Consider the following 25,039-nt stretch of genomic DNA (forward strand, 5'->3'; position numbering starts at 1 on the left):
CTGGAAAAGGGAGAGGGGGTGGTGTGTGCTTTATCGTTAATACTGGGTGGTGCAGAGTCTTTGGGTTTATGTTAACCTCCTGCTCTACTACCTTAAATGCAAACCATTTATCTGCACCAGGAGTTCTCATCAGTAATTCTCACTGGAGTTTATATCCCTCCCGATGCTGATTCCAAACAGGCACTTTCAGAGCTGCGTGATGTGGTCACTAAAAAGGAGAGGCGAACCTCGACACTCTACAAATATTAGTCGGGGACTTTAACCAATCCTGTCTCAAGAAAAACCTTCCCAGTTACCACCAGCATGTAATCTGCTGTACCAGAGGTCCCAGCACACTTGATCACTGCTGCACCAAGATAAGGAAGGTCGACCGTTCATTCCCAAGACTAATTTTAGCAATTCAGATCATCTGATTGTTCTCCTTCTGCTGTCATACAGTCAGGGCCTAAAAAGAGAGGCTCCGTAGATCATGCCAGCTAGAAGGTGGTTGCAGGAGGTGGAAGAACAGTTGCAGATCTTCCTCAATTCAACAGATGAGGTGGTGTTCAAGGACTTAGTTGATGATCTGAATGATTACACCAGGGCTGCCACAGACTTTATCAAAACAGCTGTGGACAATTGTATCCCCACCAAATCATAAAAGATTTTCCCCAACCAGAAGCCTTGAATGAACAATGAAATCTGGATCCTGCTGAGAGCCAGATCAGAGGAATTTAAGTCCGAAGATCCAGATCAATACAGAAGGAGCAGGTATGACCTACAGAAAGCTATCTCCCCAAAAGTAGAGTATCGGGATGAAAATGAAACCCATGAGAGATACCCAACAACTGTGGCAGGGCCTATATGACACAACTTGCTACAAAACAAAATCAGATACAGTAGGAGATGGCAAAACTTCACTCCCTGATGAACTCAATTACTTCTATGCCTGATTCAACCACAAGGACAAGCAAGGACCACCACTGTGCTTTCCATGTCCCCTGATGATCCTCCACTGTCAATATCTGAGGATGATATGTGGGCTGCCTTCAGGAGAATGAATACAAGGTAAGCATCTGGTTTGGATGGAGTACCCAGCCAGGTATTAAAACTTTGTGCTGACCAACATATTCACGGATATCTTCAACTTCTCACTCCAGCAGGGTGTTTCAAATGGGTGTCAAACGTACCAGTGTCCAAGAAAAGTGTGGTAACCTACCTAAATGACTATTGACCAGGGGCACTCACATCAACAATGATGAAGTGTTTTGAAATGCTGGGGTTGAAGCATATTAGCTTCTGTCTGAATGACAACATGAATCCAATCCAATATGCCTATTGTAGCAATGGTTCTAATGCAGATGCCATCTCACTGGCTCTACACAAAGCCCTGGAACACCTGAAAAGCAATGATGAATACATTAGGAAGCCCTTTATCAACTACAGTTTGACATTTAACACCATCTTCCCCTCAAAGTTCACCAGCAAACACCAAGTCCTGAGACTCAACACCCAACTATGCGATTGCATCTTTAATTTCCTCACCTCCAGACCACAATCAGTAAGGATTGGTAAGAACATCTCCTACACAATCTCCATCAGTACCAGACTGCCACAGGGCTACATTCTTAGCTCCCTGATCTACTCAGTTTATACTAATGACTGTGATGCTCAGTACAAAACTCCACCATTTAAAATCTCGCTGACAATAACACAGTAGTGGATTGTATAAATAGGGATGATGAGTCACTGTACAGAAGGGAGATTGAAAACTTAATGCATCAATATCACTAAGGAGCTGGTTGTTGACTTCAGGAAGGAAAAGCAAGGGGTCTGTGACCCAGTGATCATTGGGGGATCAGAGGTGGAGAGGTTAAGCAAAACTTGGGAGTCACTATCTCAGAGCATCTTTCCTGGACCCAGCACACTAATGGCACCTTGAAGAAAGCACGTCAGCACTTCTACTTCCTCAGGGTTTGCAGAGATTTGGTGTGACATCAGAAACCTTGGCAAATTCTACAGATGTGTGCTGAATGGCTGCATCATGGTCTGGTATGGGGACATTACTGTCCCCAAGTGTAAAGCCCTGCAGAAGGTGATGGATACAGCCCAGGACACCACAGACAAACCTCTTCACACCATCAAGAACATCTACAGGGAACATTGCTTTCAAAGAGCAGAAGCAATCGTCAAGGATCCACATCACCCAACACATAATCTGTTCTCACTGCTACCATTAGGAAAGAGGTCTAGGTGCCACAAGACTCACACCACCAGGTTCAGGAACAGCTGCTACCCCTCCACCATCAGACTCCTCAACAACAAATTCAATCAGGGACTCGCTGAAGGACTCTATTTGTGCACTTTATTGTGGTTTTTTTTTAACCCTCTCTGTATTGCAGTCCGTTTTAACATTTATTTATTTACGTGTCCATTGTGTACAGCTTTTTACACTATCAGTAAGTGGTAATTCTGCCTGGCCCACAGGGAAAAACAAATCTCAGGTTGTATGCAGTGTCAGGTTTGCACTTTGACAATAAATCTGAATCTGAAATGTATCCTCCTTGTGTTTTCAATGTCCATAAGAGAATATTGTATTTCAAATTTGACATGACCATCTCAAAACATTCATTTAGCTTTTAGTCTTTTGACGTTCTGGATGTTGGAATACAATTGTTACAAGCTTTAATTTTTTGGAATATCTCATGTCCATGCGATTTGCCATGGTTTGATCCCATGTCATTCTACAATTCAGAATTGCCTTCCTTGAGGAATTTCTTGATCATGGACTTACTCAAGGTTTAGCAGCTAGCTAGGATTAATGAGTATGGGAGCAGAGACTTGAAAATATAATTTTCCTCCATTTATTTGAGATAAATGGTTCTGGTTGTGTTGGTCACAGCTGAGTAGATAGCATTCATACCTCTGAGGTTGAAATATGTGAGTTTTGAAGTTCCTCGTCATGCCTGGATCACATAATCCAGTAAAAAGTATTGTAGAAATGCTACATTATGAGAAATGCTGGTGTGCTCTTTCGAATACATGCTTGGGATTTATCTCTGTTGAGCTGCCGATATTTACAACTTGATTTGTAAAAATGGTTATCTCTCCATGGCCATTCCACTAGTTGGGTGACCTCTGAGTGACTTGTCTGTCACATTTCCACATTTCAATTATTTGTGAAGTAATGTGTGGTCAGAAAAAAAAGTGCATTGTGAATGATGGTGCTTTTATTTTATCCGATGCTCTACATAAAATATAGCAGAGCTTATATTTTTTGAAACTTTTTAGTTTGATTCTTTCATCCTTTTATTAAATGTCATAATTTAACCTTTCTGTTGCTCAGCAATGTCTGTTTCGTTTGATACAATTTCATGAAGATGAACATTACCAACCAAACTTTAGAATCAAAATTCTTATTGTACCTTACAAAGTCATGAGAAGTTTTCAGCTTTATCTATTGTTTTGAACATTAGGGTGAGCCTGGAATGAAAGGAGCCCCTGGCTTGCCTGGACCACCAGGACCTATTGTAAGTTCACCACTGACCTTTCCGTGTCTCTTTTTGAGTATTACCATTGGCCATGGATCTCTACACAACTTGAGTTCCTTTGTAAATCTTTTTGAGTGAACTTGCTCCTAATTATGTGCAAGTTCCATTTAAAAAAAAAGTTGGAAGACCCTAAACTTGAATTGTTATGACTTTATTCGATCCAGCCTAAATGTTTGATCTCCCATAACTGAGTGGCATCTTGATTCCTATTTTCTGTAATCATGTGTAACATCTTCTTGCCTTCTGCATTCTTGATCAAGTCTGAGCAAAAACTGAATTGCAGAAAAAAATGAGTGTGAAACAAGGTTGTAGATTACATTTTCATTTTGAAGTATCTTGTACAATACAAATGACTGAATATTGATTCTCTGCAAAGGGCCCACCAGGAACAGTAGGAGATGGAAGTGGAGAAGTTGTGGTAAGTGCACAAAATGTCTAAAGGTTAAACTTTATACAAAATGGTACTCAATGTGGCATTTGTCTGATGTCAAAGGCATCTAAAAACATAACCACATGATCAAGTACCTCCTCACCATCTACTTAATCCAGCATTTTGGCACAGAAATGTGCCCTCCATGACATTATCTTCCTCCAGGTTAGTTTAAGTTTTATGGAAACGTAAGAGATGAATCTGGAGCAGAAAACATACTACTGGAGGAAATCAATGGGTCAGGTAGCACTTGTAGGGCAGAAAAGCAATTGTCATTGTTTCAGGTTGAGACCCTGGATCAGGTTTTAGCTCTCCCTTCCATCATTTATTTACCCTGGGATTTCTTGCTCCTGGTTTTATCTTTCCAAACTTGGTTTCCATTAGCTCCACTTGTACATGTTTCCAAATGCAACTTGCACTCTACTGATGAAAAATAAAATCAAAATGTTAAAATAAAAAAAAATAGCCCAGCAGATTGAAAAGGAGGAAGTTGAAAAATTTTTGGATGGGTGTAACTTGAACAACCGTTAAGAGTTTGACACTATCCAGGACATGAGTTGTCACATCCACTACCCTTAACATTAACTTTATCCACCACCTCAAGGGTCTATGTCTGCGCTTTATCCACCACCTCAAGGGTCTATGTCTGCGGTGTTATCCACCTACAGAATGCACTTCATTTCCTTCCTGAGTAACTCACAGTAGCACCTGTGAGCTGCAGAGCTCAGCCCACGAGGGCAGGCACCGCAGGAGGACACTGCCCTCTGTAGGTTCTGTCGGCATTTTCTATTCATCAAAGCTGGCTCTTTAAGTTCTAGAATTCCACACCCAGCAAAATTTAGGAAGTATCTTCACCAGAAGGACAACAATAATGAGGTTATTGTCATGCACATTGTACAATGTCCTTATATGCTCTGAAATTCTTACTTGCTGCAGGTAAACAGATGTTTTGTTGAAGCAAATACAATAAGAACCAAAAACACAACATACTAAATGGAATTAAAAAGAGAGTAAACACATAACAATCCAGAAAATAAATATTCAGAGGACTGCAATGATCTAAGAGAAAGACTCTCTACTTCCTGCAGGGTACTTAGAGATGTACAACACCTGCTGATCTTGCCAGTGCTGCACACACACTCTGCAAATGAATAGACTAATGGGCATAAACTATCTTTACTGCATCTCTTCTGAACTTTCTATGGTTTCACCAGGGAAGATGAAATGACATGGACTTGCACCAATTATGTTGCACCTGAATACTGCCAGTGATTCAGTGATTGGCATTTGTCATTTGGGCCACTCTATTTCGTTGGTTGGTTCACACAGTTATCATTCTATTGGTCTGCTGGAAGGAGGCGAGATTGGAAGATCCCCTTCAGCATTGTAACTTGAATTTAATAAAATAATCTCAAAAGTATGATAAAAATAACTTACAAGAACATTTTTTTGTGTATTTGAATGCTTTTCTTTTGTATTTTTGGGCAATTAAATGAGGAGGGTCTTTGTTTTGTTTCTCAGTGTACAGTATCTTGTCCTGCAGGCCCGGCCGGGCCCCCTGGGCTCCCAGGATTTAAGGTAAACAACTGGCATTCATATTGTCTGACTCCAAATTTTAATGAGGACTGAATCCTGTCACATGAGAATTCATTGTCACCTCTCGCAGCCACTTGCCATTCTTCATGATTTGAGTAGAGGATCTGTTTATTTGGTGCCATCAGCTGGAGAGGTGTATTGAAATGGAGAGAGAGAAAGACTTGATTGTTCTTTGAACTGTGCTGTGGAATCTTTGACAGCAGTAGCCTAAATTAGGAGCTTAGGTCCTGGATTCAATGTTGAAAACCTGACTTCCTGACTCACAAATGTGAGTATTGTCATCTGAACCAAGCAGCCATATAGAGGTTTACCTTGATGCTGCGTTGACTGATTTTTGTTTGTCAATGTTATTAATTTTTTAAAATTCTGAGATATAGCACAGTAACAAATCCTTCTTTTCATGATACCACACTGCCCAAATAAACTCACGTGACCAATGAACCTACTAACCCATATATCTTTGGAATGTGGGAAGAAATCTATGCTGATATGGGGAGAAGGTGCAAACACCTTACAAACAGTGCCGGATTCTAAAATGGATCATTGCCATTGTAATAGCATTATTATTAACTGCACTATCTATGCTGCCCTCTATGTGGGGGTTTGGAGAGGTAAATGATCATCTATGTTTTGTCTCCTTGCAGGTTTGTGGCTACACAATACACTGCTGTGTTTCAGTGATCAAAGGTTCGATAGAAACACAGAAATGGGTCAATTTATCCACCAAAATGTCTATGTTGAATTTCAAGAACCCATTATTCACTCTGACCCATTTTATTCTTGTATTGTCATCAGATTTTACTACTCACCTACATGCTGGGTATTTTATAATGGCCTATTTTCTTACACCATGCCCATACTTGAGGTTTGAGAAGAATCTGGAGCATCTCGAGGAAGTCCATGTGGTCACAGAGAGAATGTTCAAAGCCCACGTACTCTCATTCTCGTGCACACTGACTCTCATGCGTGCTCTCACTCTCTTGCATTCTCTCTCACGCCTACACGTGTCCTTGTGCACCTTCTCTCTCTCTCTCTCTCACACACACACACACACACACACACACACACACACACACACACACACACACACACACACACACACACACACACACACACACACACACACACACACACACACACACACACACACATCTCCCCCCTCTCCCACTCTTCACAGGAGCTGTGAGATGGTAGCTCTTCCACCTGCATCACTCTATCATTCCAGATCCTTTCTACCTCTGCCTTTAATCTTGATTCACCACAAATTAACATGTGTATGGTTCCAATTCTCTCATGAAAGGTTGTTTGGTTCAAAGGGCCATGGCTGGGCTCTGTTAAGAAGAGAATTGTTCTTGTGCCTCACTTTCTATGATGATTCATTTCATTTCCCTCCACATGTTACATGAGGCCAATACCCTGTTGATGCTTAAACTAGCCACTTATTTTCTTATAGGGTCAAAAGGGCCAAAAAGGGATTGCTGGAGCTGGAGGCAAGGAGGGTCTGAAGGTATGTGACCAGAGCCAATTTTCCGCCTAGTAATTAAGTACATTTCTCCTTTGAAGATTATGCCAGATCCTATTCCCTGCTCTTATAGCTCTGAAAATTGAGTCTCCTTAAATACTTATCTATCTCTTTTTGAAAGGTCATTTTAGAAGCACCTTTTTACTGACCATATGCTCCGATCCTAACCATTACTGCTTTAAAAACTTCTCTTTTTGTTCAGTGCTTCAGATGTCCCCTTGTTCTCAAACCATCCAATCAATGGGAACGTGGAAATAGAAACATAGAAGCAAGAGGGTCTTCAGATCTGCTCCTCCATTCATTCTACTCTCATTTCCACACCACATTCTTGTTCTCTACCCAAGCCCCTTTAATACTCTTTGCATCTGGGGCTTTGCTTCATAGATATACTTGAGCATGGCTTCCTCAGGTGTAAATTTCGCAAGTTCTCCAAATTCAGGTGATAGGAAATATCTTCACTCGTGGTCTTGAAAGTTTTGCCTGTTCTCCTCCATCACTGGGCTTCTGTATTTATTGGGTGATTAATTGATCTAATCTCTCCTCATATGGTAGTCCTGCCACCCAAGAATTAGCCTGGTGAACATTGGCTGCACTCAGTCTATGGAAAATCAATCAGTTTCTGACAATGGAGGCAAAAACTATACATAACATCTTGGGATATAGTTTCTTAAAGCCCTGTATAACTTAGTAAGATATGTTTATTCCTGCCCTCAAATTTATTTCATTTGAAGGCCAATGTGGTATCTGCCTCCTGAACTGCTTGATACACCTGCATTTTTCTTTCTTTGTGTGCCTGATGTTGATCATTCAACACATTCCAATCTTGCACAGCCTGAATAACACATCACCATTCTGTTTTTCACACTAAAGCTGATAATTTCATATCTATCCACATTTTACTAGCACCTTGCATTACCCTCCCCCCCCCCTCCCATTTGCTGTAGATGTCCGCATCCTCTTCACATTTCAGAATTATACCAGTTTCATGTTATTGGTAAACTTTTAATTTTTTTTTGCTCAGAAAAATATCCAAGACCGAAGTGCTTTTGCCATTGAGGTTGGGTGAGACAAGGACCAGAGGACATGTGTTGAGGCTGGCGCTGAGAGCAAAATTGTTGCCTGGCAACACACAATTTAATTCTTAATTTCCACCCTATATTCTGACTCATCATTCTGACTCAGTATTTGGCCAACACCGAGTTAAGAAGCATGCTACCAGAGTAATTGAACTCAACTTTTCTCATTTTGTGTTATTAAAAACCTGAATCCTTCTCCAATATTATTGCAGATCTTTCATTCAAGTGTAAACTTTGGAAAATCTAGGAGCTAGATTTGCCCAGTGTAGTATTTGGCATTGCAGGAGGGTCAGATTCTGTTTTCACTAATATCATATGTAGACAGTTTTAAGAAATCGCCATTTGATTTCATGCAAACATACAATAAGGAAAGTCAGTCTCATTGGAGCTTGTTTTGAAAAGTACAGAGCATAAATCAGTGAACAAAACAAGAAGCTGACAGATATTAGCAGCTCAGTACCACACAAAGGAGTTTTGACAGCTCAGATTACTGATGGAGCTTTTTCATCAGCGTTATCAGCAATAAATGACCTTCAGTAACCATGCCCAAGACTGCAAAGCTGAATTTATTCAGTACATAAATTCATTCATGTAATTGCTTTGAAAAAACAGGGAGATCGCGGTTCTCTTGGGCCACAAGGTATCAGAGGGCTTCCTGGATCAGAGGTAAGTATGCAATATCTTCTAATTGACCCAGAGATTTTCTGAATCTCAAAAAAGAAAATGTCCTTTATCCTCATAAATACATTCTGTGATGTTTCTTGAGAGGATAAGATTATCTAAGATTGCAACAGGATCGCGATGAACCAAGAAAGTGGGCCAAGGAATGGAAGATGGAATTTAACATTGACAAGTGCAAGGAGTAATTTTGGTAGGTTAAAACAGGGATGGACTTCCACAGTGAATGGCAGAGCCTTGGAGAGTTTTGTGGAACAAAGATATTTGGAGGTACAGCACATAGTTCCCTGAAATTGGTGATGCAGGTAGACAGGGTAATGAAGAAGGTGTTTGGCATGTGTGTCTTCAGTGACATCATGTTACAACTGGACAAGACTTTGGTGGCACCACGCTTGGAGTATTGTGCACAGTTTTGGTCACCCAGCTGTAGGAAAGATAGCAGTAAGATGTAAAGGATACAGAAAAAAAATCACAAAAGTCTTACAGTGACTGATAAGCTAGAATTATGAGGTGAGGCTAAATAGGCTGGGATGTTGTGGTATCATAGGTGGATAGGGTCATGGCACGTTGGCTTTCAAAAATTAAAGTACTGAGTATAAGAGTTGAGGTGTCATGTTAAAGTTGTATAAGACATTTGTGAGGCCAAATTTGGAGTTCCATCTGTAGCTTTGGTCACACATCAACAGGAAAGATATCAATGAAATTAAAAGAATGCAGAGAAAATTTACAAGGATGTTGCTTGAATTTGAGGAGCTGAATTATAGGGAAAGGTTGAATCGATTTGGATTTTATTCCGTTGAATGTCAGAGAATGGGGGGGGGGGGGGAGATTTGGTAGAGATATACAAAATTATGAGTGTAGAGTAACTTCAAGTAGGCTTTTTCCACTGAGATTGGGTGAGGCAAGGACTAGAAGATGTGGGTTAAGGGTGAATGGTGAATTATTCAAGGGAAAATTAGGGGAAATTTTTCACAGAGGTGGGTGAGAGTGGAATGAGCTGACATTGGATGTGGTGGATTGGGTCCACCACAATGTTTTAAAGAAATTTGGAGATATATGGATAGGAGGGTATGGAGGACTGTGGTCCTGTTACAGGACTATTGGACTAGGTGGAATAATAGTTTGGCACAGACTAAATGGGATGCAGGGCCTGTTTCTGTGCTGTAATGTTCCGTGGTGCCAGAAGCATCTTTGTCAATGCAAGGTAGTGGAAATGACAGAAATTAGAAAGAAGAATGCACCTATATAATTCTTACAACAGATTTCAGGGGCAGCTCAGTAAGTTCTTCAGAAGAAAATTTGTTTTTGGCCCAACCGATCCTGTGGCTTGGAGAAACACAGAAACTGCAGATATTGATGCAAGCAAAGAATTGCTGGAAAAACTCTACAGATCAGTCAGCACTGAGGAATAGAAATCATTAGTCTTTAACAAGACACTGTGATGTGTCGGTGATGATCCTGAGGCTTGTTCCCTCATTCATTTTCACCCTTTTTAAAGTATCTATCCATCCCTCATTGTCTTTATAGGAATCTGTTCCAATTCTCCAACAACAGCACCTTAAGCTGTGCACCATCGTTTCAGATGCAGATTGTGAAAAACATTGAAATTATTTTGTTGCAGAATTTGGGATAGGGTCACCAGTTTTCATCCCCACCACAATTCTATATCTGGAGTAGTAACCTGAATCTAGGCATTTTGTTCTTAACCTTTTGGGGTTCTCATTCTTACAGGGTTCTCGTGGATCCAGAGGATTCCCTGGTACACCAGGAAATAAAGGGAGCAAAGTGAGTATCAATTTATCCTTCTGCAATATATAATATAATTTGTCATTTTATTTTTGTAACACCTGCAAGAAAAGATTTCTGATTCTTTACATCATCATTGCAATGCACTTAATTATATTTTTGGAATGAGATTTTAATGCTTCACTTAATGATCTTTGACTGTGATATTTTTCCCAGCCAATTTCCTTTTCCTGTGCTCACTCCAACATAAGTTTTACTTCATTCTCCTTCAATGCTTGTCCTCTCCATTTCAAAGGGAAGGTTCTCTGTGTTCCCATTGTGATGTCTCAACACACCACACATTTCCTCAGTGATTTATAATAGTTTCCAACTTGAGCTCTAAAGATTATATCCTTCCACTACCATTCTATTTCTATATCTGTTACATGGTCCTTTTTGATAGCATCATGCTGGAAGATTACATTAATATTTATATACTTCTCCACAAGTCTTTTTTTTCCAAATCACCTTCAAGGTTTTCACACTGCCTATAACAATGACTGGATTTTAAACAATGGTAAGAAGTTGTACAAGATATTGATGGAGTCAAATCTGGATTATGGTGTGCAGTTTTGTCACCTCGCTACAGGAAAGGTATGAATAAGATTAAAAGATTTACAAGGATGTTGCCAAGATTGGAGGAACTGAGTTAAAGGGAAAGGTTAAACAGGTTAGGACTTTATTCCCTGGAGTGCAGAAAAATGAGGGGAGATTTGATAATAGTACACAAAATTATGATGTGTATAGATAGAGTAAATGCGAGTAAGGTTTTACCACTGAGATTAGATGAGATGATAACTAAAGGACATGGTTTAAGTGTGAAAGGTAAGATGTTTAAAGGGAGCATTAGGGGGATTGTGGAACGAGCTGCCAATGGAGTTGGTGGATGTGGGTTCAATTTTGGCATTGAAGAAAACATTGGATAGGTAAATGGATGGGAGGTGAATGGAGGGCAATGTTCTGGATGCAGCTCAATGAGACTGGGCAGACTAATAGTATGGCACAGACCGGATGGGGCTTGTTTTGGTGTTGTTGTGTTCTATGGTTCTAAATAAAGTGTTGATATTGACTTTCGCTCAACATCAGTTACATTTTAGATGCAGTTAATCAAGAGATTGAGAGCTTTAGAATCAAAATTATTCAATAATTCCTTTTATTTTACAGATGATTTAAAAAAAAAATCATTGCTTCCCATGTGCAATTTCTCAATTCAACAAAATAAATCCCCATTTTTAACCCATTTGCTGTGTGTGTAAATGAAGATTCGTATTGGATCTTGCCAATTTGGTGGGCACTCTGCAGTCCACTTGACATTGTACACATTAAAAGCCATGTTGCCCTAATAAAAAACTTGCTTAAGGTCCAGGTTCTGTTAGCAGACACAAGATCAAAGGTGTGTGATAGTGTTGAATTATTTAGAGCGGCTAACTGCCCTGAACTAATGGGAAGATTTTTTTGAACTTTTTTTTTCTTCTCATTATTATTTTATTGTCAAATCCAAAAATCTGTCCAGGGATAATTGAAAACCATTTACGCTTTGTATGGGTGTGACTTAGAGCCAGTATTGTGCATCCTGCTGTTGGTTACCATCAAGATAAAGCTTGATGGACTGAAGGAGTATTAAAATTCAAGCTTTAACACAGGCTTCATATCTTCTTTAACAAGTTTCTCCTTTGCATCTTATTACTCTTACAATAATGAGGTTATGTGGCACTTTGCAACATAAAGAACACATAAAATTGAATTCATAAACCGCTCCAAAGTAAGAGGCATCAAGGTTCTGTACTTCTGAAGTAATTTTGACAGCAGAAAAGGTAAAGTCTAAAACTTAATATTTAAGTGTGGTTTTGCTTTCAGGGCAACCCAGGATTTAATGGTTTGCCTGGGCCCCCAGGCCTACCTGGGCCAACTGTAAGTTTTCAATCATTTTATTTCCTTTAATTAAAGGTGCATAAGAGTTTTTTTCCAGGTCAGTTAGAAGGTTGAAACAAAGACCAATAGAAAGTGTTGATTTCCATCCTTTGCTACAGACCTATTGCTGAGAGGTGCAAAGAGCCTGGGTTGCACTTCATCGACAGTCACAGATGCACTGACACTCTACATCACAAATGGTCTCAGATCTGATTGACGAAGGCTATTCAGTCACATGAGGCTGAACTCACAGTAAATTGTTTTGAAAGGCGAAATACTGATGCACTGTAAATAATTTGGTAAAAGCACCAACTGGATTAGTGCAGGATTAACTGGTCATTTGCAGTATTGGAATTGACAGGATGAATGGCACCCTCTTTGTCTTTTCGGGAAATTCACCTGGCTAACACAGGATGTATTAACCCGCATAGCCTCGGTGTATTATTTGGCAAATATGACATGTGCCCAAAAGGGCAGATTGTAGCTTGGCCAGTTATGGGATATTTAAGTGGATTTCCATTTGAAATCCACTGAAAGGATATCCCTTCTCACAGTGTTGCATTTGAATGTTGGCATGGATTATTTAATGTTGGGCAACAAGGTAAGCCTACATTCAGGAGTGATTTGATCTCAGAATGGAGTGCCAGCCTTTCCGATTGTAGTAGGCTAGTAGGTCCTCACGAGGGGCTCTGATGGGAATATGTGTGCCAACGATGGTACCAGCACACATTGGATACCCCCATTCTGAAAATCAGTCCATTCTCAAGAGAGTGGTGGTAGAATGGAATGATCTTCCAGAATAGATAGTTGCGGCAGGGTCCTCTCTGTCATTGAAGAGAAGGTTGGATGTGTACATGGATATGAAGGGGTTGGAGGATATGGGCGGAGTGTGGGAGGAGGAAACTAGTGGAGTGGTTTGTGTTAACCGGCATGGACTCGAAAGGCCGATATGGCCTGTTCCCGTGCTGTAAAGTGTTATATGGTCTCTTGAAGTCGGGCATAACGGCCCGCATAACAAAAGTGGGTGTCCCACACACAGGTACCTTCTTGTGTAACAATCCCTCCTTCCCCGCGCGCTGTCCCTGTCTGTTGGCTGTGCAACAGGGCCAGTGCCATTTTGGGGTCACTGGTCCTTATGCTGCCCTTGCTGTTTGTCTGCCGGTTCGTTTGCTAGGGCCAGTGCCACTGCTGGCTTTTGGTTACTCTCCCTGCCTGGAGCACCAGCCTGATCGCTGCCGCGGCGGGCTGCCACAATATTATACATCAAAATGTTTAAAGATATCCAGCTAGTTTGTAAATCAGCATTGCTCAGAAGTGATAAAAAAGAATACCATCAATAAATCTTCTTCATTTTAGGGCCCTGAAGGTGCAAGAGGTGGAATCGGAGAACAAGGCATCAATGGCGCCAAAGTAAATATTTTTTCTTTTTCATGTTGCTTATGTACAAATTATACTCTGTATCATTCATTGCTTTATCAGATTTTTTTTTCCCTCTAGAGAATAGTGAATACAAGTGACAATGGAAATTTAAAATAAATTTGAAAGGCTGCTTGAAGAAACATTCTCTCAGATCCTGATCTTTTGATGTGCATACATTAAATGATATCACTGCCAGATCCTCCTGCTTTTGGAGGATATTGTGATAGATGAGCAGTTTCATTGTTTTTCAACATTCAGACTCCAAAGAAATCCTGAAATAGCAAGAATGGCAGTTTTGGTGAGATTTTTTGCTTCCTAATTTGAAGCAAGGTGGAGGATAAGCTTCACAGATGTTCGAAGGAACTTGACAGAAAATGAAGATTAAATTGAGATTAAAGTGACAAATTAAGGCCTCTGGTAGCTACAGGTTTCCATGTTTTTAATACTTCTTTAGCCAGAGGGTTGTGGAATTCGTTGCCACATATGGCTGTGGAGGCCCGATCTTTGGGGAATTTGAGGAGGAGATTGATAGGTATCTAATTAGTCAGGGTATCAAGGGATATGGGGAAAAGGCCGGAAATTGGAACTAGATGTGAGAATGGTTTAGCTCAGGTTGGAGTGGTGGAGCAGACTCGATGGGCTGAATGACCTACTTCCGTTCCTTGATCTTGTGATCTTAACAGTAATTCTTATCTTTCCAGGGTCCAGAGGGACCTCGTGGGCCCTATGGGCCTCCAGGACCCAAAGGCGAACCTGTAAGTATTTCCTCAGCTAACCAAAATACTGAACAGTATATCATTGCCTGTTGAAAATTACATAAATAGTATTCCTATATTCTCTCATCTACTCCAAGCACTATTGTTGAAACTAACCAAAGGTTCCTTTCATTGTCATGTAATACATAAAAATGTAATGCACATAATATACTTCAACTTTTGTCTGCTGTAAGGCAAACAAAAAGTCACCATGAGCATTCCCAGCACCCCTCAAAAATAGGAGAAAGAGAAGCAAAAAAGAAACAAACTAAACATGTACTGTCAAGACTAACTTGTCATGTACTATTGATATAAAAGACCGCAGATTAAGAACTGTTCTGTGAAAGAGTGATGAAGGTGAACCCAAAGATCAAGGGAGCTAGGAAATGGATTTCATCATACTAAAGTGGAAAAATGTTGCATCTATGTAGCGCAGTGTAGTGGTTAGAACTGCTGGAGGTATATGATGGGTAGTATCCTGGAAGCAGTCAAAAGAAGACAACTAAGCCACCACCACATAAGACTGACACTGCTGAGATTCAGAGACAGGATGAAGCCCACATCAGACACAGCAGAACGCAATAGTGATGGAACACACCACATGCCAGTTCACTCAGGTTCATGTCAGAAGATGACCAGGTCAGGGCAAGGGGCACAAGGGCAAATCTGGAGAGATATTCAGTTGACACAAGTATCTCACCAACTTTATGTCCAGGTTCACAGTGAATAAAATATAAATGGAAAACACTGGAAATATTCAGCAGGTTTGACATCATCTGTTGAATGAACAGCAGTTAATGCTTGAAGACTTTTCCCTCTAGTTTTCATTTTTCAAAATCTGATTAGGCTTGTGTAATATTGGGTGCATAATCCTTCCTCGCATGTGGTCAAATGCTCTTTGTTTATACTGCAACATTCATTTTAAAAATTAATTCAGAAATACAGTATGGTAACAGGCCCATCCAGCCTGTGCTACCCAAATATACAAATTAACCTACAGACCCTGTACATTTATGGTTGCTGGGAGGAAACCAGGACACCTGGAGGAAAGCCACACAGACACGTGGAGAATGTAGAAACTCCTTATAGACAGCGCTAGGTTGGATCCCAGGTCGCTGGTGCTGCAGTAGCATTGCGCTAACTCCTATACTAACCATGCTGCCCTGGACAAATAGCAGAGGTCATGGGAATGCACTTGCTGCACCACTGCTTATTTAGAGGGAAGCTTCTGGAAAATCTCTACAAAGAACTTGCTCGCCTTATCTTTCGTCTCCCCTTTCCAGTTTTTAAATTTATCCCCTCCCTTCCCCTTATCCACCAAGCCCTCCCTCCTCCCCCTCATTGCTGTTGTCCCCTCCCTCCCCTCTCTCCGGTCTTTGTCACCCCCCCCCTCTCCCCGAACCTTTTTTATTCAGACACCTGCCAGCATTTTCTCATACCTTGACGAAGGGCTCAATTCCAAAGCTTTGGTTATGTATTTTTACCTTTGCTACATAAGGAACACTGTTTGACCTGATGAGCTTCTCCAGCATTTTGTGTTTTTATTGTTTCCCTGAAATTTCTTTTAAAATAAAGTACTTCCTGGATGTCCCCTGGTATCCTAGAGAATGACACTGAAATGTAGCTGTACTTCGCGAATGTGTCAGCAAACTTCCAAAGGGAGATTGTTGCAAAGCGAAAGTTTTGAAAGACAAAAGCAAACACAGCAACAATTGATTTATTTTTCATCTGCCTTATTTTAGGGTCATCCTGGGCCTGCTGGACGAGATGGGAGTCCTGGTGCTGATGGCATGAAGGTACTGGCTCATCAACAGCTCTTAATACTGCTGTTTTTGTGTGATGGATACAAAATTAAATTGCAGCGACAGTTACATCATATTCATTTTGAGAGGATGCCCTTTTAATGGTGTGTTAATAATAACCGAGCAATCTCATTAGCATTGAAAGCAACGCATCTCTTCCCTTCAAGATGTGATAGTCATTAAAATTAGGAAAGCATCAGTTTTCTCAGTGATTTTAAGGCAACGGAGTTGCTCAGGATGGCATCAAAGGAATTGAAAGAAAATGTGTGATGTGAACTTCAAAAAAGGTAAAGTAATTAAGAGTGAGGAATTTACATGCCAAATATTGAAAGGATCAAGTGGATGTAGAGATGATATTTCCAGTGGTTAGAGAGACTAAGGCACAACCTCAGAATAAGGGAATGTCCCTTTAGAACAAAGATGAGGGGACAGTTCTTCAGTCAGGGACTGGTGAATCTGTGGAACTCAATGCCACAAATGTCCAACTCCTTGGGTATGTTTGAATCAGGTGGTGTCAAAGGTTATAGGGGGAAGGCAGGAGAATGGAGTTGAGAAGATAAATATAATGGCCATGATTAGAATGGTGGAGCACATTCAATGGGCCAAATGGTTTTATTCTGCTCCTCCATTTTATTGTCTAATGGGATTAGCCTTTAGTTTGAAGCTCTATCTATGAGCAAGAGTATTGGCTGGTACTGCCTCAAAGTTGATTGCATTGGGTTCAACGAATCATGAAATGTCATTACATTCACATTTTGCTCTTTGAACCTGTGGTGATATGTAATTACACCACTAGGTCACCATGGGTCATCCCGGTTACTTTGTATAGAAAGCAGCCCAGAGCTATAGTCTAGCCATCAAGGTTCATCTTGCAGAGAGACAAGACCTCTTAGTGTACATATTAGTTTATTAAAGCAGTCTTAAACTTGCACTGCTGTTGTGGTTATTGTCAGTACAGAACCTGAGGTGATTTTCTCTCTCATGTTGTTCTTTCTCATTCATGGTGTCTGCACATCATAGGAAAATCAACATTCAACGGGCTGTTCCCTTTCACATGTCCTCCTGATGGAGGACCTCCGTTTTCTTCAGGCTGACTTCCAGGCCAAACATTTTGGCAGTTTCCGCAAAACAGGACATCAAGCGCTGAAGAGCTGGCTCTGAATGGGCAACTAAAGCAGCATCGTCTGCAAAGAGTAGTTCACGGACAAGTTTCTCTTGTGTCTTGGTGTGAGCTTGCAGGCGCCTCAGATTGAAGAGACTGCCATCCGTGCGGTACCGGATGTAAACAGCATCTTCATTGTTGAGGTCTTTCATGGCTTGGTTCAGCATCATGCTGAAGAAGATTGAAAAGAGGGTTGGTGCGAGAACACAGCCTTGCTTCACGCCATTGTTAATGGAGAAGGGTTCAGAGAGCTCATTGCTGTATCTGACCCGACCTTGTTGGTTTTCGTGCAGTTGGATAATCATGTTGAGGAACTTTGGGGGGCATCCGATGTGCTCTAGTATTTGCCAAAGCCCTTTCCTGCTCACGGTGTCGAAGGGTTTGGTGAGGTCAACAAAGGTGATGTAGAGTCCTTTGTTTTGTATTAACAGTTCTATTCTATTGTTATCTACCTATAGCAGGCAAATTTAAAACTGGCCAATCGTGTTGAGATAATAGCCATGAAATTTTCCTATAAATCCTCATTTATTTTTTAATACAGGGTGACGCTGGAATACCAGGCCGAATGGGAGAAGCTGGAGTTCGAGGTTTACCTGTAAGTATTTCAGTTGCAATTAAAAGTAAATTTACAGAGGAAAATTTTATTTACTTCAAAAAACACGTTCCTGTATAAATTCTATTCTCACTTTGAACTATGATTATGACGTGATTAATTATTTGAAATGCGCTAATGATATATTTGAGAGAGATGACTAAATGCATTTTTTAAAACTTCAGAAAACTGTATACTTAATTGACAACAGCGTTAGTATATTACAGGGGTGGCCAATCTTTTAATTTTTAATTTAGACATGCAGCATGATAACAGGCTATTTTGGCCCACAAGTCCATACTGGGGGTGTAGGTTAATTGTGGGCTTGTGGGCCGAAATAGCCTGTTACCATACTGTATGTCTAAATTAAAAATTAAAACAATTTGGCCACCCCTGGTATATTACATTTGTCATATGTAGCTGTGTCACTGTAGTAATCAAGAATTTAATGGAATCTGTATTTTGTACATGTGTGCATGTCAATAAACTCTTGTCATCAGTAATTGAAGACGTGACCATTTCTGAGTTGGAAGCAGGTACAAATCTTAAAATGTTTGATGGGAATTTAAAAGCCGTTTGACTTCATGATTGTTTGAATTTCCTGGAGCATTAATTCTCATTAATTCCCACAAAAACAAGACATGAAGTTCAGTCATAAATGTGGTTCAATTGATTGTTAGATCAATTAGATCTATTAGAATATTAGATTCTTTAGTTGATCCAGTGAGGATAGTTAGTAATATGTAGTATGCATTTCTTTTCAGGGATTACATGGATCACCAGGACAGAAAGGATCCACTGGGGAAAAGGTAATTGGTGTGGCAGCGCACATTGCGACAAAGGCGAACCTGCTCTGTGTGTAACGGTCATGGCAGCGGAGCAGCTGTGTCAAGATGGTGCTGCTGGGTTTGGGCTCCTTCCCTCGTGGCCGGGGGGATCGCGCATGCCCTCGGCTGTGTCATCGCGTCACAGCCAACACAGAGGCGTTTTTGTGGCTACCCTCTTAAAATGCAGCGCGGGCTTTTGAATTAAATCAGTTGTTGAAAATTAAACCAACCTCAGCTCGTGGTTTCTGTTCAAGTGAGTTCTGTGTAGCTACTGCTACATTGGTTTATTTTTTTCAACATTGAGAAATACCACAAACGTACAAAGGTTGTAGTAATACGATCTTCAAATAATGAAATCCCAGAGCAAGGGAACCACAGAATAAAAGTTGCTGGAACTGCAGAGAAAATCTGACAATTCCTTAAAATGTTCTGAATCTGTCAGCATATTGAGAATATATCCAAAAGATCAGCCTGACATTTCTCTGAAACAATGACATTGGACTGAAAGCAGTGATACATCTGGTTTTGTGAACCTAATGTCAGCACAGGGAAATTTCATGTGTGTTCATATATAAAAAGCAGCAATGAGTTGTTCAGAAAAAGCACAAAACAATATCATTCATGTCCAGGTTAGTTCCAGGGTGAGACAACAAATTGGGAACAAAATTGACTTGGTTGGTGTTAGAGTGATATTGTGGGGTTATTATTTAGATTTGAGATTTGTAACCAGCAGTGTGTCACAGTAATCAGTGCTGAGGCCTTTATTGTTCGTCATACATATATTTTAATATCTAGAAGAGAATATGGATGGCTTGATTACCATAATAGGTTTGCAGGTGGTATATTAGACTATGAAGAAGAATATCTAAGAAGACTACCTGGAGGTTGGTGCCTAGTTGAGTGCTGCGAGGACCTGTTTTGGGACACCTGCTCTTTGTGATTTTTTTTATAAATGACCTGGTTGAAGAGGTGGAAGGATGGGTCAGTAAATTTGTGGATGACACGAAGGTTGGAGGAGTTGTGGGTGGAACTGAAGGTTGTCGAAGGTTACAAGGATATATACAGGATGCAAAGTTGGGCAGTAAAGTGGCAGATGGATTTCAATTTGGATAAGTGTGAGGTGATGCATTTTGGAAGGACAAACCAGAAGGCTGAGTACAAGGTTAATGGTTGGTTATTTAAAAATGTGGATGAACAGAGGAATCTTGGGGTTCAAATCCATATATCCCTCAAGGTCGCCGCACAGGTTGATAGGATAGTTAAGAAGGCCTATGGGATGCTGGGCTTCATTAATAGGGGGATTGAGTTCAGGAGTAGAGAGGTCATGTTACAACTCTACAAACCTCGGGTAAGACCATACTTATTGTGTTCCACTCTGGTCACCTATTTTGGGAAGGACATGGAAGTTATGGAGAGGCTGTAGAGGAGATTTTCCACGATGTTGCCTGGATTGGAAAACAAGTGTTATAAGACAAAGTTAGTGGAGCTGGGACTTTTCACTTTGGAGTGTAGAAGGATGAGAAGAGACCTGATAGAGGTCATGATTATGAGAAGCATAGATATGGTGGACAACCAGCACCTGTTTCCCAGGGCAGGATCAGCAAACACCAGAGGACATATGTACAAAGTAAAGGGAGGGAAGTTTGTGGAGACATCAGGAGTAGTTATTTTTTTTACACAGATAGTTCTGGGTGGCTGGAATGCCTTGCTGGGGATGGTGGTGGAGTATTTAATATTGGGGGTATTTAAGAGACTCTTGGACAGACACATGATGAAAGAAAAATAGAAGGTTATGGGGGTAGTGAGGGTTTCACACTTTTAGGAAGAAGTATATGGGTTGGCACAACATCGAGGGTTGAAGGGCCTGTACTGTGCTGTATTGTTCTATGTTACAACAGGACCAAGGTCAAATGGGAAAGTAGGTAAGGGAATAGCTGATGGAAATTATTTCAAATGAGGGCAAATTAAGCCAGATTAGGTTATGCACAGTGAAAGGCAGGCCCTGAGGTGTGTAATTGAACAGAAAGACCTAGGAGCATGAATACAAAGTTCTGAAAGAGGCCATACAAGTAGTCCGAGTGGTGAAGAAGAGGTTTGGAATGCTTTCTTCCTATGGCCAAGGCATTGAGTATTGGAGTTAGGGTGTCATGTACAACTAGCTAGTTACTCAGGGTATGGTGTGCAGTTCTGGTCACCATGCTGTCGGAAGGTTGTGATTAAGTTTAAGATGGCTGAAATGACTTTGCTTGCACTGGAGGGTTCAAGTTGTAGGTTGAGACTCTTTTCCTTGGAATGAGAAAAGCTGAATGGTTTACAGATATTTATAAAATGACAAAGGGCATAGCCAGGTTAGCTAATCACACTGTTTCCTTTCCCAGGGTAGAGGAATCTAAAATTAGAGGCTACAAGGTAAGTTTGGGAAGATTTAAAGGGGTCATGAAGAGCAACATATATGGAATGAGCTGCCGGAGAAAGTGGTATAGGCAGGTACAATTACAATGTTTAAAACATATTTGGACAGACAGATGGATAGAAAAGATTTAAAGGGATTGTGCAAGTGAGATTAATGTAGAAAGGCAAGTACAAGTTGAGCTGAAAGGGCTATTTCCATGTTATACAACATTATCAATTTATGAATCATTTAATGTTAACAAACACAATTAATGGAACAGAAACTAGAAACAGTGCATCTGTGTGGTAGTAAATTAAAGTGATTTCTATTTGTCCTTGTATCAGCCATGAATTTCAGTCACATAATTAGATGGACATTGAACCACAGATACCACCTCACTTTCTTCTTTTGCACTCATTTATTTATTTCAAAAATCCAATTTCTAGTGATATTTGCACTGCAATTCTCCCGGAAGTCAACAAATTTTGTGATATGTTCATGACAATAAATTCAAATTCTGATTACAGCACAGTATCGACCCTACAGCCCATAATGTTGTACTGAGCTTTACAAACCTACTCCACATCAATCTAACCCTTCCCTCCCTCAGAGCCTGTAACCTTCCATTTTAATAACATCCAGATGTCTATCTTTTAAATGTCCTATTGTATCAGCATCTACCATCATCCCCAACAGTGCACTCCTGGCACCCACCACCTGTACATTATAAAAAAGGAGAGAAACTACTTCTGACATTTCCCCCTAAACTTTCCTCCACTCACCTTAAACAAATATCCTCTGCTAAGTTGAAGAGGGAAACATTTAATAGGAACCTGAGAGGAGGAGGTGGTTGAGGCAGGTACTATTGGATGAATACATGACTAGGATGGGATAGTTCAAAGGGATATGAGGCAAATGGAGACAAGGGTTACTAGTATGAGTTAGAGATTTTGGACTCTATGACTCCATGGTATTGGCCATTGCCATCCTGGAAAAAAAAGTTGCTGGTTATCGACACTATCCATGCCTCCCATAATCTTATTCACCTCAAGTATGTTTCCTCTCATCCTCCATTGCTGCAAATTGAACAATTTATAGTTCATAGGGCATGTTCTCCATTGCAGGCAGCATCCTGCTAAATGTCCATTGCGTCATCAGTAAAGCTTCCAATTCTTTCCTATAACAAGGTGAGCAGAACTGAACACAATACCCTGAATGTGGTCTAACCAAAGTTTTATTGAGCTGCAATATCATCCAGTAGCTCTTGAACTCAATTCCCTGACTAATGAAGGCTAGCAAACCATGTATCTTCCTAACCACCCTATCAAATTATGCATTCTTTCTCAATCTACTTTTTTGTTATTTCCATCGATTGTTTGGTTCTTTAAGTCATGATTCTTTTGGCTTAACCATCTTGTCCACCTGATTTGCCACAGTCATGGAACAATATACCTGAGGCCTCTGGTTTTTCGATCTATAATACTGTACAGAGTCTTGCCATTAACTGTACAAGTCCTAGTTTGGTTTGACTCACCAAAGTTCAGCACCTCACACTTGTCAGAGTTATTTTCCATTTGCCACTCCTTGGCACATTTCCCAACTGATCTACACCTTGTTGTAAACTAGGATATCCTTCCTCACTGTCTACCACATCACTAATTTGCAAATTTACAAATTGTATTAACTACATTAATATAGATGATAAAAAACAGAGGTAAAAGGTAAAAAAAATTAGCTTTAACAAGTAAAACTGGGGATTTTGGCCTTTATTGTGAAGGAGTTAGAATTTAAGAAGAGGGAAGTTTTGTCACAGTTAATGAAGCCATGCTTGGAAGGCAGGAGGTTTTAATCCGCTTACCAAAAAAATGAAATGGTAACTGTCTACATTTAATGACCTAGTGGTGTAATTACATATCACCACAATAACACTGGACCCATTTAAGAGAGATCACTTAGACCTGTATTCCTTGCAGTTTAGAAGGATGAGGAGTAACCTTATTCAAACATTTAAGATCCAAAGAGGGCATGATGTGGGAGATGTGGAGATGTTTTCTGTGATATGATCATATCACAGAACAACATGATCATATCAGAGAAGTTCAAATATCTTTTAAAAATATATTTAATTTAAAATATAATCAACCACGATTACACCAATAATATAATAATACAAATCTATCTTTAAATTTAACATGGTTTAACCCTCTATCCACTCCTAAACCTTACAATAATACACCCCCCCCCCTCCTATCTCTACCCCTACTTACTTAATTAATCCCTAAGAAAAAAAAGAGGAGAAAACCAAAACAAGAATTAATACATCGTGGAATAAGGGAACCCCACTACATCTAGATCAAAGCCTTCAAATTTTCCAATTGAAATAACCTTCACAAAAATATAGCATTTATCTCACAAAGTATGAATTATCTTTTCCAACAGAATGCAACACCTTAATTCTGAATGCCATCTCTGTCAATTCTATCTGATCTTTCCACGTGCTTGCTATACATTTCCTCGCCACTGCTAATGTTAGTCTCAGAAAAGCTATTTGAAATTTATCCAATTTATATACTAAACAAATTCCATTTATATCACCAATTTAAAAAATGTTTGAATCTTAAAAAAAAGTTTAATTTTCAAAATATTCTGTAAACAATCCTTAACCCTAAACCAGAAAGGTTTAACCTTATCACAAGACCATACTCAATATAAAAACATACCTTTCTGTCCATTACATCGAAAACACAAATCAGAAAGAATCAAATTATATATATTTTAAACACTCCGGAGTTAAAAATAATTGATGTATAAAATTATAATTTTCAAGTCTATACTGAACATTTATAATCCTGGGTCTTATAGACCAATTTCATTATTAAATGTTGATTACAAGCTTTTGACTAAGATTCTAGCTAATAGGGTAGCACAATTTCTACCTAAGTTGATTCATATTGATCAAGCAGGCTTTATTAAGGGTATATATTCTGCTGATAATGTAACCTAATTAATTAGTTTAATTAATATTTCCTGGGAGAAATCCAACTTACCAATGGTCTTATCATTAGATGCTGAAAAGGCATTTGATAGGGTGGAATGGTTTTTTTTTTATTTAAAGTGTTGGAAAAATTTTGATTTGGACTAAAGTTTATAAGTTGGATTAAGGTAGTAGATAAACAACCAAAAGCTAGTGTTATGACAAATGGGCTTTTATCTGAATCTTTTAATTTAGAGAAATCTACTAGTCAGGGTTATCCTTTGTCACCAGCATTATTTGTATTAGTGATTGAACCACTGGCACAATTAATAAGACAGGATAGGGATACAAAATGTATTAAAACAGGATTGGATTAGTTTATTTGTGGATGATGTGTTAATTTATTTATCAAAACCTCAAGAGTCATTAAAAGTTTTACAGGAAAAGTTAAAACAATATGGAGAATTAATGGGTATAAAGTGTATTGGAATAAAAGTGAACTTATGCCATTATCTGAAGCTGATTATTCTGTTGTAAAGGAGTAGCACATTTTAAATGAACTGATCAAATTAAATATTTATATATTAA

At 39.7% G+C, this 25,039-nt stretch overlaps 1 protein-coding gene across 1 annotated transcript in view; it reads left to right on the forward strand.

Moving 5' to 3' along the window:
• The window catches only part of LOC138753125 (collagen alpha-3(IX) chain), a 126,798-nt gene that overhangs the window by 75,593 nt on the left and 26,166 nt on the right, over window positions 1-25,039 (forward strand). The window contains exons 14-25 of the mRNA XM_069915702.1: window positions 3,456-3,509; window positions 3,907-3,948; window positions 5,482-5,538; window positions 7,010-7,063; window positions 8,767-8,820; window positions 10,564-10,617; window positions 12,475-12,528; window positions 13,885-13,938; window positions 14,649-14,702; window positions 16,445-16,498; window positions 18,208-18,261; window positions 19,023-19,067. Coding sequence (XP_069771803.1) covers window positions 3,456-3,509; window positions 3,907-3,948; window positions 5,482-5,538; window positions 7,010-7,063; window positions 8,767-8,820; window positions 10,564-10,617; window positions 12,475-12,528; window positions 13,885-13,938; window positions 14,649-14,702; window positions 16,445-16,498; window positions 18,208-18,261; window positions 19,023-19,067 — 630 coding nt within the window. The remainder of the gene's footprint in view (window positions 1-3,455; window positions 3,510-3,906; window positions 3,949-5,481; window positions 5,539-7,009; window positions 7,064-8,766; window positions 8,821-10,563; window positions 10,618-12,474; window positions 12,529-13,884; window positions 13,939-14,648; window positions 14,703-16,444; window positions 16,499-18,207; window positions 18,262-19,022; window positions 19,068-25,039) is intronic.

Source organism: Narcine bancroftii, chromosome 2 (genome assembly GCF_036971445.1).
Source record: "Narcine bancroftii isolate sNarBan1 chromosome 2, sNarBan1.hap1, whole genome shotgun sequence".
Classification (NCBI taxonomy): Eukaryota; Metazoa; Chordata; class Chondrichthyes; order Torpediniformes; family Narcinidae; genus Narcine; species Narcine bancroftii.